Source organism: Stylophora pistillata, chromosome 4 (genome assembly GCF_964205215.1).
Source record: "Stylophora pistillata chromosome 4, jaStyPist1.2, whole genome shotgun sequence".
Taxonomy (NCBI): Eukaryota; Metazoa; Cnidaria; class Anthozoa; order Scleractinia; family Pocilloporidae; genus Stylophora; species Stylophora pistillata.
In genome coordinates, this window is record NC_142522.1 from 28,033,976 (window position 1) to 28,049,851 (window position 15,876).

The 15,876-nt window shown below is 39.4% G+C and overlaps 1 protein-coding gene across 2 annotated transcripts; it reads left to right on the top strand.

Annotated features, from left to right (window-relative positions):
- Positions 1-4,924: 4,924 nt before the first annotated feature.
- Positions 4,925-15,597, top strand: LOC111329302 (uncharacterized). 2 transcript variants are annotated; one of them, XM_022933959.2, is made up of 3 exons: positions 4,925-5,288; positions 12,940-13,158; positions 13,810-15,597. In XM_022933959.2, the coding sequence occupies exons 1-3, from the start codon at positions 5,252-5,254 to the stop codon at positions 14,790-14,792; spliced, it is 1,239 nt and encodes a 412-aa protein (XP_022789694.2). In that variant the 5' UTR covers positions 4,925-5,251; the 3' UTR covers positions 14,793-15,597. The 2 variants fall into 2 exon arrangements, with proteins under 2 accessions (XP_022789694.2, XP_022789693.2); XM_022933958.2 differs by lacking the exon at positions 4,925-5,288 and adding an exon at positions 11,011-11,940.
- The last annotated feature ends 279 nt before the right edge of the window (positions 15,598-15,876 follow it).

The window sequence follows — 15,876 nt, forward strand, 5'->3', positions numbered from 1 at the left end:
GTCCAACTTTGGAGATAGGATAACTTTATGGTGTTCATCATTGTGATTATTGTCGTCAAGAAAGTACGAAAAATCATTCAATTGCATCATAAGATTTAATTTATTTTGTATTTTCAAGTATTTTGTTCGAGTGCCACCTTGATATCACCTTTTCCTGAATTGTGCGAAATCGTACTAACTGCATGTGAAACAAACCAAAAAATGAGCGATCAGAGCTTTGAAATAAATGATTTTCAGTACTCCGTATCCAGAATTATGTCATTTCCCAATCGTTCCTGTCTTCAATTCGATGCAACGAGATTATCTGAGACATTATGCACCAAATTACAGCTGGTAGTTCGAATAAATTAAACGATCGCTCGGGGTTTGTATAACAATTTGTAACACAACAAACGATTCCAAAAATGGTGGCTAATTAACAATTATTCCACGAGCGCGCGTTGGATATTAGATGATAGATAGCCAACGAGGCGCGTAGCGCCGAGTTGGCTATAATCATCTCATATCCAACAAGAGCAAGTGGAATAATAGGCCATTTTACAGTTGTGTACTTAGTTGCCAAGCCTTTGATTTGGAGTGAGGCTGAAGGTGACCTTGTTGTGATAGAGACCTGTATCTAGTTAGCATGATAACAAAGTGATTTACATTTGAAAGGCAGCGAGGTTTGTATCATAACAAGGTCACCCCTAGCCTCACTCCCGTTCAAAGGCTTGGCAACCAAGCACACAACTGTAAAAAGGACCATTGTTTTAAAAAACGTTAAGTTATTAAATTGTATTAAATTTTATTAAATTTTTAGCTCCCTTTTAATTTTAAGCTGGCACGTACGCTTGCCATATTTTTAGATTATGGTATATTGGCTGATATACCATAATGGCTAAGCCAATAAAAAGTCTTGAATTGCATATCCAATGATCTAGTTTTTAATAATTGAGAGTATTCCCTACCACGTAATCAGTTTTGTCCATTCCAATACAATCGGGGAAAGAACAAAAACTCCTTACACTAATTACACCGATAAAGAGCCACCATTTTTGCTAGTATTACTAAATAATTTAAAGTTCTTATCTTTGCAGTGTCCACTAAATATGCGCTGATTCCGGTGTCTTCTCTTGATCTGAGAATCTTTGTTCTTCCATCCTTTTGAGAACATTGCTCTTCCCAAAAACAAGAAAATATGAATATGATCAGGGAATGTTTATTTTCCATGAGCCGGACAAGGACTGAAAATCAAAATTCTGTCTTGTTTTACTTTTAACGCAATTATACGCAAAGCAAAGCTTAAAAAAAATTTTCTAAAATCTTATTTACAATGAAGCAAAGGCTACTGAACACGAGTGGAAGGGTCATCAGACTTTCACGTGGCTACATTCATTTCAAAAGTAAGTCTGGACCCCATTACATTTAGCAAGCAGAACATTTTTAGTTGGCTGTTTCACCACAAATATTTTACAATTAAAAGTTTTACTTTTCACGAAGCCAACACTCTAGTTCAGTCTAATTTCGAGTTGAAGAGCCACTTAGAACTAGCGACCGATTCGTGCTACGTCTTTGAACTGAAATAATAAAACTAGTTTAGGTCTCTGAGGGAGCTTAAGGCGATATTTTTTTAAAGATAATGCTCACCTGCTGTTGTAGTGACATAAAGTGCTTTAGTCGCTCTTCTTTTCTGGTTTCTTCCTTCCAGAATGTGACGTTATGTTTAGGACATTGGACAGCAAGCCTTCACTCTACGACGGAGAGCGCGGTTTGCTGAAAATTCTACCACCTTTGATGAATATGCATTAACAACTGCAGCCAATAATCGGTTGCTGCGTCTCAGATTTGACGCAGAGTTCTGTTGCACGCTCAGCCAGCTAATCAAGAATCAAGGTAAATCAAAGGCATTGTTAGCGACGGAGTGGCACGTGAGAAGAGAAAACAATTCACAGTTCACTTTAAACGCACGGTGGCGGGGTGGACGAATCTACCTCAGATTCTCGGCCTTCTTTTCAAAGATATTTTTTTTCATCTAAAGTCCACCAAGCATAGAAAAATAGAAATATTTAATGTATTTAATAAATATTGATCTGGTAATAAATCGCTAAACCAACAATTATGAGCTTTTTCTAGACACGCCGTCTAGTTAAATGGAGAACTACTGCAGTTTTACAACATATTATTTTCCCAAGCGCAATGCCGATAAAAAGACTTTTGAAAAGATCACGGGACTAAATATCTCACCAATTTTTAAGCTGCGTTAGCGATATTTTCGGTATTGTTTGGGAAGCCCTTCGACCAAGTATTGTGTGGAATCCCATTTCGCGGTAAATTTCAACTAAAAGTAGACTTGTCTCTGAAAACACCATGACATAAACAGAGTGCATTTGAACGCTCAAAGTAATGGGCTCCAAGCGACTAATAAGCTCTCTTGTATGGGATAAGCATGTAACAGGAGCCTAAACTTATCATGAAATGGTATCCAAACCAAACTCCAGTAAATAAATCCTAACTGTATACAAACTTCTTTTTTTTAGCAGTTGAACACCAAAATAGCGCTAACTCGCCGAAAACGCTTCAAAATGGCCTGAGACGCTGGTAATCAACAAAGAAAACAACAAGGCAATAAGGTAAGTCCATTTTATTTTAAAACAAGACTTTTTTTTCTCTCCTTTTAAGGCAAACCGATAACATCCCATACAAACCTTTATAAATATTAAACGTCGCACAACATTGTAAGAGTCACGTCCGCTTTTCTAGTAGTGAGCTTGGGCTGCCTGTGATCAGCAAACCTTTGATATGTCTCCTGGTTATAAACCGCCGCCTGGTTAGCTCAATTGGGAGAGCGCCGGACCACTGTGTGGGAGGTCGAGAGCTCAATACCGGCCGCTGACCAACACTCAGGGTCTTAAAATTAATTGAGAAGAATATGCTTCCTTTCTTTAACATCAAGAAATGGTTAGATATTCTAGTCTTCTCGGATAGGGACGAATAAATGGAGGTCCCGTCTCCTGCAGGGTTGGGGTAGGAGACGTTAATTTCCCACGCACAAGATTACTGTGTGATGGATGTTCCCCCCTGGGGTGGGTTGGGTGGGTAGGTGAAATCGCTACGGTCTAAACACGGCTGCCAGAGGCGCCTGTCTGATTTCAACCTTAAAATGGTCCTTTTTACAGTTGTGTGCTTGGTTGCCAAGCCTTTGAACGGGAGTGAGGCTAGGGGTGACCTTGTTATGATACAAACCTCGCTGCCTTTCAAATGTAAATCACTTTATTATCATGCTAACTAGATACAGGTCTCCATCACAACAAGGTCACCTTCAGCCTCACTCCAAATCAAAGGCTTGGCAACTAAGTACACAACTGTAAAATGGCCTATTGTAACTAAACACGTACGTTGTTTAGAGAAATAGAGACCTTTACCTTTACCTTTTACATCAGTGAGGCTGACTCCTTCGGCTGTTATGAGGACGTTAAGAAATTGAAATCTTATTATTCGTGAGCTAAAAAATGGAAACACACTTAAAAATTTACTTTAGGAGGAAATCAAACCTAAAATATTCACGATTGGTCGCTCAGCCATTTTCCCCATTAGAGCTACGCGGAATGCCGGGAAAGAAATCGTCATCCTTCTGGGGGAGGGCCAAAACAATGGTCACTGATCGAAGCCCTAACGGGGGAGGGTTCGGAACCTGGGCGGGGTTGTTCGAAATGGAGTTAACGTTAGTCTAGGATTAGTAGTTAACCTTGACTTTAATTTCTCCTGTAGAAGAGTGTGTATAAGTGCCAAGGCTTGTTGGGTTTCTCTCAATATGACTCAGAACTAACGGGAAAAAGAGACAAAAGAAAAATCCCTTTGCAGAGGTATAAAACTTAATTAAAAATTTGCGCTAATCCTGGGTAAGGTTTGAACAACCCGGCCCTGTCCACGAAAGGTAGTTTTGTCTACCGTGCGCGTGTTTTCTTCTCGGGGTCACGACAGTAGTACTTTGGAATTAAAAAAGATGAAGATATCAGGTAACAAAACAGAGTGGACTAGTTTTTTAGCTAAGACGATTATGAGAATTGAACTTCATTTTCCTGCACAATCAAGGAACGGTTGGCACGGAGATACACAGAAAAACAGCAAAACTCTACTCATACGAAAACAAAAATTTCCGAAACAATTCGCTGAAAAATAACGCAATACTGCATCATAGCAAAACTTGACGTTCTCTCGTATTTGCCTTTAAATTTTAGCAAAATGGAAGAAAAAAAAAAACCCCTTGCCTGTACCACTGTGGCCCCTATCTGACGCTCGCCCCAAAACCTTTCTTCCACGTCCGAAAACCATTCATTTGTCTTGATTGTCAATGTCTTTCTGGCGTAACACTTGTCAAAATAATTAATAGCTCTATGGAGGACGTTTCCTTTTCCTTTTCTTAATGAAAACAGATAACTTGAAAGAGGAGAGTCATGAGAGTGAGTGATACGAAGGAACTCGGCGAAACGCAGTTTCAGCAAGAGAAACTGTTGCTGTATATTGAGCATTGGAGGTCAAATAAATGAAATGATTAGCTAGAAAATAAAGCGACGAAAGCCGTACTTGATATTGCTTATTTTCCAATTATGTGCGTCACACGGGATTAGCCCCCACATCCGGTGACTATATTGGTAGCTTGACAGATTGATTGTATTGGATGGTTGGCCTAAGGTCACGGTACATATGTAAAACATTGTACGAAACATAAAAAGCAAAGTGGGCTTCTGCAAAGAGTATCTCATATCTTTAGAATAAAACTACGTGACACATAAATGAATTTTTTACTTCTTCCGGTTCGATGAATTTGATCACTGAAATGCACGCACCGGGGGGATTGTGCGTAATACTTTGATGCTAAACTTACTAAATTTAGTAATAATTGGCTTTGTACGTGATATGCTCGGTGTTCTGTCTTACTATGGCAAAAATTGTCTCTTTAAAGCTCAAGATTTCTCTGATTAGATTACGAGACGAGAGGCTTAGCTTATTACCCATCTTTATAGCCTCTTGTAGCTCAACTTAATCTCACTTTACATCTATTTTCTATTTTATAGTTTATTATGCCATCACATTATCCACTCAACCCAATTGCTAAACCTCGTGATAATACCCAGACAATAGGCCAGTTGACATTCCAGGGATAGTAAATGGGAACACACGTCAAAACACGCATTGAGTAGGAAGACGCAATGTTCACCAACTGTAACTGCAGCGAGGACGATTAACTGAGGCTATTTGCATCGTATGATAAATGGGTTGTGGAACCAGCTCTCAACTCCCGAAAAGAGGTAGGTGTTTGTCTCTGAGGTTATCTTTTGTGTGGATTTATCAAATTCGTCGAGACCTCTGTGGTTTTGTTGTGGTGAGGCTGGTATTTTGACTAAAAGACTGTGTCGTTGTCATCGCTGGATAAATTAAATTAGAGTATTATTTCTCGGCAAATTAGTTCTAGACTGACCAAATCATTCCATTGCGTGAGGTAGATTGAGTAAAAATTAGTGGCCTACAACGATAAGAGCGGTGTCACAGAAAAGAAAGGGATACTTAAGGCTCGGCAAGTACTTAATTCTACCCCTTTGGACACGTTTTTACCTCTTGGTTACTATTTCTTAACCTCACGTTGTGTGCTCTTAGTTTGCGAATGCTCGATTAACGGCATATTTATCATGAAAAGTTCAATTTGTGTTTGACTGAGCAATCAGGCTGATATAAAGAAAAACTAAGTTAATTTAACTTCATAGTGTAACATTATGATATTCATTCATTTCCGCCTGAAATAATTAAATTTTAACCAAATTTTAGCGATTAATTGCGCTAACGGGCAGAATTATTTGAGAAATTTTGACAGATCTTTGTTGTGTCGACCGACGGCGAAAATGGAAACTTTTTGTGCAAGATTGCGTGTGTTGGAGATGTTGATATTTGCTTTACCGTGGCTTCTGGCGACCAAAAGAAGTCTTAAGCCCTTAAAGCCATTTGTAACATTGAATATTAGGCTTGTTTAAGTTTATTTCCACATAACTACTGCATCTCTAGTCATATACTGGACCTGACTTTGGATTGTAACTTACGTTTAAAATATGTGCAACACTTCATAACTACAGTAATACACATAATCTCTTAAAAAACTGTCTGTTTGTCTAACACCATAACAACCGAGGAAACATCAATTTTATTTGCTTTGAATGTAAACAAATCCTGGTGCCTGTTCACCGCCGTTTCCGATCGAGTTTGGCTGCTTTCAACTCGTACAATCCCATGTAAAACGACCTGTTTAAGTAAAAGGATTCATCGAAGATATCATAACTGAGAAAAGATTCAAGGCTTTTATATTACCGTAAAATTCCGAAAATAAGCCCCTCCGTATAGAAGCCCCCCAAATCTGAAACGCAAAAATACCTCCTATAATAAACCCCTCCGATTAGAAGCCCCCGGAGGCTTGCATTTGGAAATTATCCTCAATTAAACAAACCAAAGCAAACTACACACAGTCACCATTATTAGGAAGCCTTTTTTAGTCATAAAAGAATGATTCCGTGCACGAAAGAAATGTGGGCAACAAGTATTGAAGTTTGTTGTCTTTTGCGCTGTTCGCTCCTCCGTTCGCACCTTGAATTCCTTCGGTCCGTTGACAAAGTATTTGCAAGGAAGTTCGATCTCGCCGCCACCTTGAACTCAAACTCCCTCTGGTGCCCCTCGCTTTTCATAGTTATCATGAACTTTGAGCCTGAACTGCATTACCGTTTTTACTGTATTTCCGTTCTAATAAAGTTTATTGCCGTTATGTTTGAACTTGGTATTTTCAGTGCGATTAATTTGATACGAATTTCAAGCCAAAACCCTAATATTACTAGTTGCACATTAAAAAATTTTGACACAAATTTCCCTCCTATTACAAGCCCAGCCAAATTGGGAACGCAAATTTCCCTCCTATAATAAACTCTTCCGAATATAGGCCCCTTCCAAAAATAAACCCCTCATACATAATATTCGGAATTTTGCGGTATCTTGTAGAATCTCCTCTAATTGAATGATTTTATGAATCTTGGAGGCAATCAATCTCGGAATCTCGTCAAGTAATAGCTTTATACAATGAATATGTGAAGTTCATGTATTTTGAACTGCGGTATTAGATACGTATGATGCACGATCCTCGCAGTAGAGAGCGCTATTTATGCAATAGCGAAAATCAGACCTGAAAAATATCAGGCCTGTACGGGATTCGAACCACTGACCTCTGCGATACTAGTGCAGCGCTCTACCAATTGAGCTAACAAGCCGTTAAGTTGATTCGTAATAAACCCGTGATGATAAATCAGATACAATGAATATATGAAGTTCATATATTTTGAACTCCGGTATTAGATAGAGGTTAGTGGTTCGAATCCCGTACAGGCCTGATTTTTTTCAGGTCTGATTTTCGCTATTGCATAAATAGCGCTCTCTACTGCGAGGATCGTGCATCATACGTAATAGCTTTATGCCCGCATACAGCTTTTCCGATTTTATGAATCTAGGAGGCAATCAATCTCGGGATCTCGTCAAGTAATAGCTTTCAGTATACCCGCATACAGCTTTGTCTTCTAAGTAATATCTGAAACTTCATTATAAATGCTTTAAATGTACTTAAATGCTACATTGACCTCATGATGCTGATAACATTTGGAGACGATCTCGTTTACATCCAAAATGACTGGTCTACTGGTGACTCTTTTAGTTTGAATTTTAGTGATCAATATCGGTGTTGTAAACTTAATCGCGGTTACTTCCCAGTTCGGCCCCACGGAATTTCCCATTTAAACGGAAAGAGCCTTTTTTACGCTAAAATATCTGAACATCTGTGAAGTCCACAGAAAAGAACAGTGAACTACAGTTAGTCGGATATCGAGTTCTGTTCGGGGAAACTGTAAAACCTACAATCGTGACTTTTAAAAGAATTCCCCGGCAATTTTACCAAAACAATCCTGATTACTGGGCAATCCTCCACCCTCCCCTCCCTTGTCATGGTAAACTCTCATCGTTTCCTCTGCTTTGAACATTGTTTTTTGAGGGGGTAATACCTTGAATCAGTACAAATACGCAGCGATCTGCAAACAGCTATGATAATTAACACTATCGGCCTCCCCCTCTCCCGCACTCCAAGAAAAGAAAGTAAGGAACTTAAAAACTGCCGCAACATTTTAGAAAAATGTCGGAATGACGTTCATTTATATTTATATATCCTGCTGTAGTAAATTGAAAGCCTCTGTATACGGTGATTAGAGAAAAGATCAGCCATGTGTGGGCACGTGTTGTACATGGCAATGAAATCAGGCAGTGCTGTGACCAATGCTGCCGTCAAATCATCGGCCCATATGATAATATCAAAAAAAGAAATGATAATATCAAAAAAAGAAATTAAATAAAAGTTTCAAATCAAAATACGTTACAAAATAATTGAAGTTAATAGCTATTATGACTTATAAGGGCGGAGTCCACACAGGTTTTTGTGTTCATTTTAGTTAAATACGATGAGATTCATGTTGAAATACAGAATTCGTTCTCCTTGTTCTTCTTTTGGTACCGAGGAACTCTAAATTTACAAACAATTAAGTCAGTCTTGCATGGAAATTTTGTACATCATATTTATCATAGTTAGTTATCGGTAAAGGGTGAAAGTTTCTAAAGAAACTGTGGTGCTGCGTCGGTGGGGGTAACAAGGTTATTTGGTTATATCAACTAAGTTGAAATTGTAAATTCGCTACCGTAAAGAGTTAAAAAGCTGACGTTTCAAGCTTTAGCCCTTTGTCAGAGCGAATGGAGGAATTGTGGGTTGCGTGTGCGTTGACATGCAGAAAGTGGAGCTACGCTATTGGTGGGAACATGGTGACGAGAAAAACAAGATTAAATTAGTAGAATGAAAAGCGTTCGTTGATATCTATGGAGTTAAGAGTGCCGATTTGAAAGATAAACTTTTGTTCAAGAGTTTTGCAGCTTTCCGAGCTACCTAAATGTAGGGAAAGACCGCGGATTGCCATATACTGCTTAGAATGATTAGGTAGATTAAAGTGTCTAGCGACTGGTTTTGATGCGTCCTTGTCATTCCTTTCTACGTCGCGAAGGTGTTCTCGGAATCGGTCACCTAGTCGTCTTCCTATGTCGCCTTTGTATATCTTTTTGCAATAAGTGCAAGAGTTATCGGTACTGGCGCAAATCTGGAACCTCGTTTCCGGCGCCCGGCTCTAGCATCGAAGCTCAGTTCACTTTTCAAGCCGACATTACAACCCAGCTTTTCCCGAAGAGCTTTGTTCAAACAACCCTGTAACTGAAGTGGGCGGCATATAGACACTCTTTGCGTCAAAGGGAATAAGCTCTAATGGTATAACGTTTTATGGTCCTTACACCTGCAAGAAATTCAATGTTAATTGTAGCCACTCACCCTAACAAATTTACCTCCTTTAGCCTGGAAATTAGTTCATGAGAAAGATTAAGAATTTGAAACGCATTATTTGCAACGATAATTATTTGCAACGATAATTATTTGCAACGATAATCAGTTAATCTGACTGAGTATTCGGATATTGTGTTTAACGTTGGTAATTATTTGAGGTAAATTGCAAGCTATGCTAGGAATCGAACAAGCGTCCCCTTAAGGCGATCGGCTAAAAGTTTTGTAAACTATAGGTGAGGCGAATCAAATTTAGAACTTGTGAAAATTCTTTCCTTGGAAAATGGCAATGAAGCAAAGGAACAACTCCTACGAATTTCAGTGAAGTGATGACTCCTCACCTCTGCAGAAGTATTCTGAATCATTAACACCAAAGGGTCTTGTTTCTTTTTTTTTAATCATGAAATGATAAAAGAGAAGATAAAAGCAAGGCACGTGTCGACCCATGTTACTTGTTGCAATATTTTCGACCCTTATCAATACCAGAACATAACCTTGAAAATGGTTTTGCATCAAAATCATACTGCACCAAATAACTGTAAATGGATTTAAGTTGGTGCTTAAATTTAATTGATTTTGTCTACTTTCAGCAGCTTCAGCCTCTATATTAGACCCAAATAAATAATGTCGTTGTTAGATATCGTCGTTCCTCGTTTCGTATAACTTGTCAATCTCTACTTTTGAATTAAAAAAAGAAGAGTTATTCGCCTTGCCAAAAGCACTCCGAAAAATCGACTTTTTAAATCATTGACAATACCCTTATACTTTTTACCCCCATTCCCACTAATGCAGAAACATTCCCAGCTGTTCCATTCAGTCAATTTCCTGGTCCTATTTCACAGTTTTAAGCATGTATTCTATACCCATGTAAATGATTGAATATCTAACTGGTGTATTTTAGACCAGCTTAAATTATGCGAGGCAGTTTTAAGAACTGTACTCGACTCGCCTTGTATCTGAAGTGATCTGAAATTGCATTTTTACATGTCTGTGCGATTGTTCTTTGGGTTTCATTACGAACGGTTGAGAGCCCTCGTAGTCCTCAGAGATAGTGCTCTAAAATCGTGATTACTTGCATTTGTACATGTCTGTGCAATTGTTCTTTGGGTTTCATTATAAGCGATTGGGCGCTCTCGTAGTCCTCTGAGATAGAGCTTTAAAACACGGCTCTTTGCCAAACCACGAAAGAGTCTAGATCTGCCGCAGAACCTAACCTCTGTATAAGACCAAATTACTTATAAAATTCTTCATACCAAAAATATTCATTACACTCAGGATTATTTTCATGCCATAACATCAAGTTACATCAGTATAAAAACCTCTTGACGCTGTATTGTCTAGTAGATTCAAGTCTCCCGGCTCGTGCGTTTGTGCTTTAATGGTGTTGGAGTACCTCTGTACATGTGTTATCTGATCGCACAATTAGCGGGATAAAACCTTTAATCAATCATGATCAAATGGCTGATGATTTCGAAATAGTGAGTATTAGATCCTCTAATGTCTTCTTTAGCATCACAAACACTTTCGTCAGGATTGAATTACTCACCACATTAAAAAAAATATTTACCAAAAACAAGAATAACAAAATTTTTCAACTGAAGAAAGTCTTTTTTTCGGCTCCCGGAAGCCTAGACTGAATCCTCTTATCTGTACGTTGCGATACTAAGCAAGCGGTTGAGACAGTCATGTAACCTCATCATTTACGTTAAAGGCGGAATTAAGTAGCTGTCTGTTCTGGAGTTTGGCTTTTCTCATTGGACAGATTCGGGGGTATCAGTACTGCTTTCATCGATTTATAAGCAAGTGAACAGTAGTAAGGGCGTTAGTTCAGCGACCCACTGGTGCAGTGAATTTTATCTTTAGTGGAACGTCAAGCACCTTGCTTAGTTTTGCTGTTTATTTTGTTGTCCTTATGGCGTACCTTCGCCAGCAGCCGGTAAACACCCTTTGTCTTGCAGAGTTATCCCAATCATCTGCCAAGGTGTTGAGGCTGCAATATTTACTAGCTCTTCATCTGCCGAAGTCATACTCTCGGATGCGACTGCTCCACACTTCGAGGTTTGTGAGAACCACACAATTTACTTTTGGTGCTCGGCCGAAAAGCAGTCGCATCTCTTCGGGGCGTATAGCAAAAGCCATACGTTCATCATCAACCGGTCAGCGAAAACATCGAGTAAAACGCCGCGCCGGTGTCAGATCAACTGATCGACCTTTGTTAAATCCTAAGCAAATCGTTACCCCACAATCAGGGCAGAATGTTATTGTCAGCGGTGGCTCTTTCGTGAACGACCTGTTTGAAAAGCCCCTCGCTGTCAGAGTTAGTGATGACGTTACTATGACAATTTTCCAGCCGTTAATCGTGCCAGGGACCACCTCATCCCCGATCAAAAGGGCGTTCACCAGCTCTTTCTGTCATGACAGTGATTTAGGTGGTGTGGCACATCCTCTCACGCGCAGCTCTGGAAAGTCCAGCGTGGTATCTTCTTTAGGTCGCACTTACTCTCAGGATGGGGGTGAGTAGACTAGATTATTCAGAGGGCTTTATTCAGAGTTCAAGTTAACCGCTGCCTTAGCAGTTATCGTGTCCCTGAATCTTCGTGTAACTTTGATTGCACTTGATATTAGCGGCACAACAACGGACATTTTACGTTGGCTTAATGTTAGTAGAACTGAATGCCAAGCCAACACTGTTTTTTTTTTTGTGTGTGACATAAAAATTTGCTACGTTTCCCCCAATATTAATTCTCTACTCAGTGAATTCCTGTCATAAAATCTCTATTACCAGTATATCGCCGAGGGCGGAATACGTTTTTGCAACAGGTAGTTCGACCATGTCATTATTCAAGTAATTTGAGAAGGTGCTTCAGTTAATTGTTTTTTTAATTTGTTTTCTAATTATGTTCACGGCGTACGCCACCAAACTGATTGCCACGAGCCGCTTGATATTCGTCGCAACCGATAATTGATAATTGTTAAGATTATGTCATTTACAAATCTGCTTCTTTATCATTGAATATATTGGAAGCAGTTGCCTTATACTGACTACTTTAATTTAGCAAGTAATCTCCTCATCGTTGCTCGATTTCGAACAAAAATGCGAAGTACAAGTAAAAAGTACTAATTTTATTACGCTACTGCGTTTTATCTTTGTACAGCTTGGAATTTTTTAGGACTGGACTGGATGCAAATTATCATCATTTCTGATCTCACGCTTTTGACATGCAATCCATTATCTCTTTCGATATCCTGCGTTAACGCAGCGTTTACCCAATATGCCCTGCATACGAACCTTTGATATACGTCTGATTTCTTTCCATGAATATTTAAATTATTTGCAGTTTTAAGCTACACCCAAATGATCTATTGATTAATATTTCGTGTGCACTCAAAAAAAAAAAAAAAAACCTCGTTTACTTGATATAGCTATAGAAAAGCTATAAAGCTTACTGCTGATTTTTTATTTGGGCAAGAACCAGCTTCTGCATGACAAAAATCACTCATCTCTTTGGCAGAAACTCGCGCCCAGTCCCAAGTGACAGTTGCGGCCCAACAGCGGGCAGAAGCTGCGTATAGACGACAGCGCATGGCACAGGAAAGAGAGCAGACCGCTGTTTTACGGGCTGAGATGGAGGTTGAGCGGGCTCGCATGCTGAAGGAAATGACCTGTGGAAGCAGAAGACCTTCATACTGCTTAGAACTGGAAAATCTAAAGGAAGAGGCACCGGATGACGGTGGGTTTCTTTATATATAAAGTAGCGTCGTAACCAGTTACAGATAAAACCAGTCTTGATTTGATCACAGGAAGGCACCAAATGACGGTGGCGCTGTGTTTTTGATGCAGCATCAATGTCAATTAGAGAAAAAAAAAAACCAAGAAAGAAAAACTAATCGTGATTTGAATCACACTCACCTCTGTCATTTTCCCACGCTTCCAGTGAGTTTACGAGGATTTGATTTAATTTTTTATAGGCCACTTGTGATATTCAACTTTTCTCTTATTGGCTGTCACGATTTTTTTTAAAACTGGTTCTAAGATACTCAATCGAAACGCGCTCTCCTCTACCAGCATAGAGAAACCAGGTTTTTACTACAGTCTTCACGTTTGTTACAGAAATCGTTGTATTGTACTCTTCAAAAACGCAAACCCACCTGATATTTATTTTGAGCTAGTTTTTCAATCGGATATTCTCCAGTTAAACTCGGAAAGTAGTTTTGTCACAAGAAATTGATAATGCATGTCCCGAAATCGGCTAGTAAGACGCGTGAGTAGAAATCTTACCTTCACCTTGCCTCGCCCCTCGCAAACAAATATCGTTGTAGTGCTCCGGAGGTTATAATCTGTTTTCAGTCAAGTAACGGTTATATCGTCTCCTTTATTGCAGTGCGTAAAAACCTGGAGGAATGTCTTAAAGACTACTCCACCATCGAGGAAAAGAATGCACGAAATTCACTCCCCAATGAATACCCAAAGTCTGCTGTTATTATGAGAAGCGAATCAAGGGACGAGACAGGTGCAAACCAGAACACCGAACACCAATCTCAAGAGAGCGATGAAAATGAAAATTTAGAGAGACGAAGTAGTACAGAGCAGAACAGTGATAAAGATCTTTGTCTTAGCGTGGAACAACAGCCTTCGTTACCAACTGGAAAAATTGGCTCACCTCAGGCGTTCCCTGGCAGTGTGCGCATCGAGGAAAACAAGCAGACCCGTGGGTATTCAGGTGATGAAAAGCCCCGACGACGCTCGGGAATGGAACAGATCCTGGCTCTGAAAGTTAACAAAGAGAAAACCATAGAAGAAACCTCCCAAGAAATCGATGGGCCACAAAAACGAAAGAGAAATGAAGAGGCATCGATTGTTCAAGATTCAGATACAAATCAGAGTCAAACTTTTGGAAAAAGAGTGGTCGATTCTAAAGATGTTACGGCGATCACGAGGGACGATTCCGTGGCAGTAAGTGGCGAAAATTCAACGGCGCAGGATGATAGCGTGAAGGTAACGAGTCCTAATGGACCAGTTCCAATAGGTGAGACAACAAACGACGTAAACTATGCTAGTAGTGACACTCATCCGGTCGCAGTTACTGAAAATGTGAACGAAGAGCAAACACGCTTAGAAACCAAAGACAAGAACGATGAAGGCGAACACCATCAACATCTGAACGAGAAAAGTGACAACGCCGCAAACGGTACAGAACCGAGCCAAACAGTGATCAAAGGGTCTAAAGGGCAGGATCCTGAGAAAATAGAGAGCAGTCTTGCGAACATTGCTCTGAGTGAGAATGAAGATGGAAATGTGGGGACAGAAAATGATAAAAATGAACAGTTTGATCAGCTGCGTGAGATCACACTCCAAGGAAAATGAACATCATATATAAAAACAATTGGTCGAAGGACCAAATCTCCTTGGTTTCCCGAATCATTCAAAGGACTTTTAAGCCTGCTTAGCTAAGAGAGGGACAGTGACGTTTCTCGGAAGAGAAACTACTAAAAGAAAAGTAACGCCTCTACGTAAGAAGTAACGTGGTTTGAACTTTTATCTTAGTGTAGTACAAAACTGAAGAAAGCAGGGCTTGAGAACTGTGTCAAAAATGCGTTTGAACCATTGGTTAGATTAACTGTATAAGTATTTTAAATAAACCCATTTTAGAAATCTCTCTGCGAAGAGGCTGTGATGGCTCTGTCGGAGGACAGTTTCACAAGATAAAAAATAAAGATAAATCATAATAATGAAACGAAAAGAAGTGTAAAACTAAACCAGTAAATCGAACATTGTCACTTGACTTGAAGTCCACCATCATGGTGAACCACCTTAAACTATTTAAAATGAGCCACGACGCTTTATCACGACGCTGAATGAGCCATAACAGTAATAATAAGACTTACTTCTACAGCAGCGGCAACTAACTTTGATCCAATGATTATAATAAAAATAATAATAATGATAATCATAGCAATAAAGTTTCTAAAAAATGATGAGAATGATAATCATGTTTTTTTTAAAGTTTAACTCACATGGCTCTACCCTTTTAGACGATGAATGACAACTAAATTAAAGATAGGTCAATCTACCATAGACAAGCTGATATATCATATCTAAATTAATGTATATTCTAATTTGTAAAACAAAACTTTGAACATGTAATAAAAGTTACACGGGGGTTTACTGACGAGCCCAGTGGGCGCCTTTTTTGTGTCGTATGCTAAATGCCCCCACTACAGATCACTGGAAATCCACTTATGTTTGATGCTTTCTCATTATGGAAATCAAGAGTACCAATTTACAAAGAAAAGAACATCTTGGGAACTGTCACATGACTTCTGAAGGGACAAAAAATCAACGAGGTGCATGAGTCTATTTGTTTACCTGGCGTGTGTCAGACCCTTTGTCAGTGGAGACCAACGAGCAGGCGCACCCCCTCCCCCTCGTTTTGTCTTCTGCTTGCCCC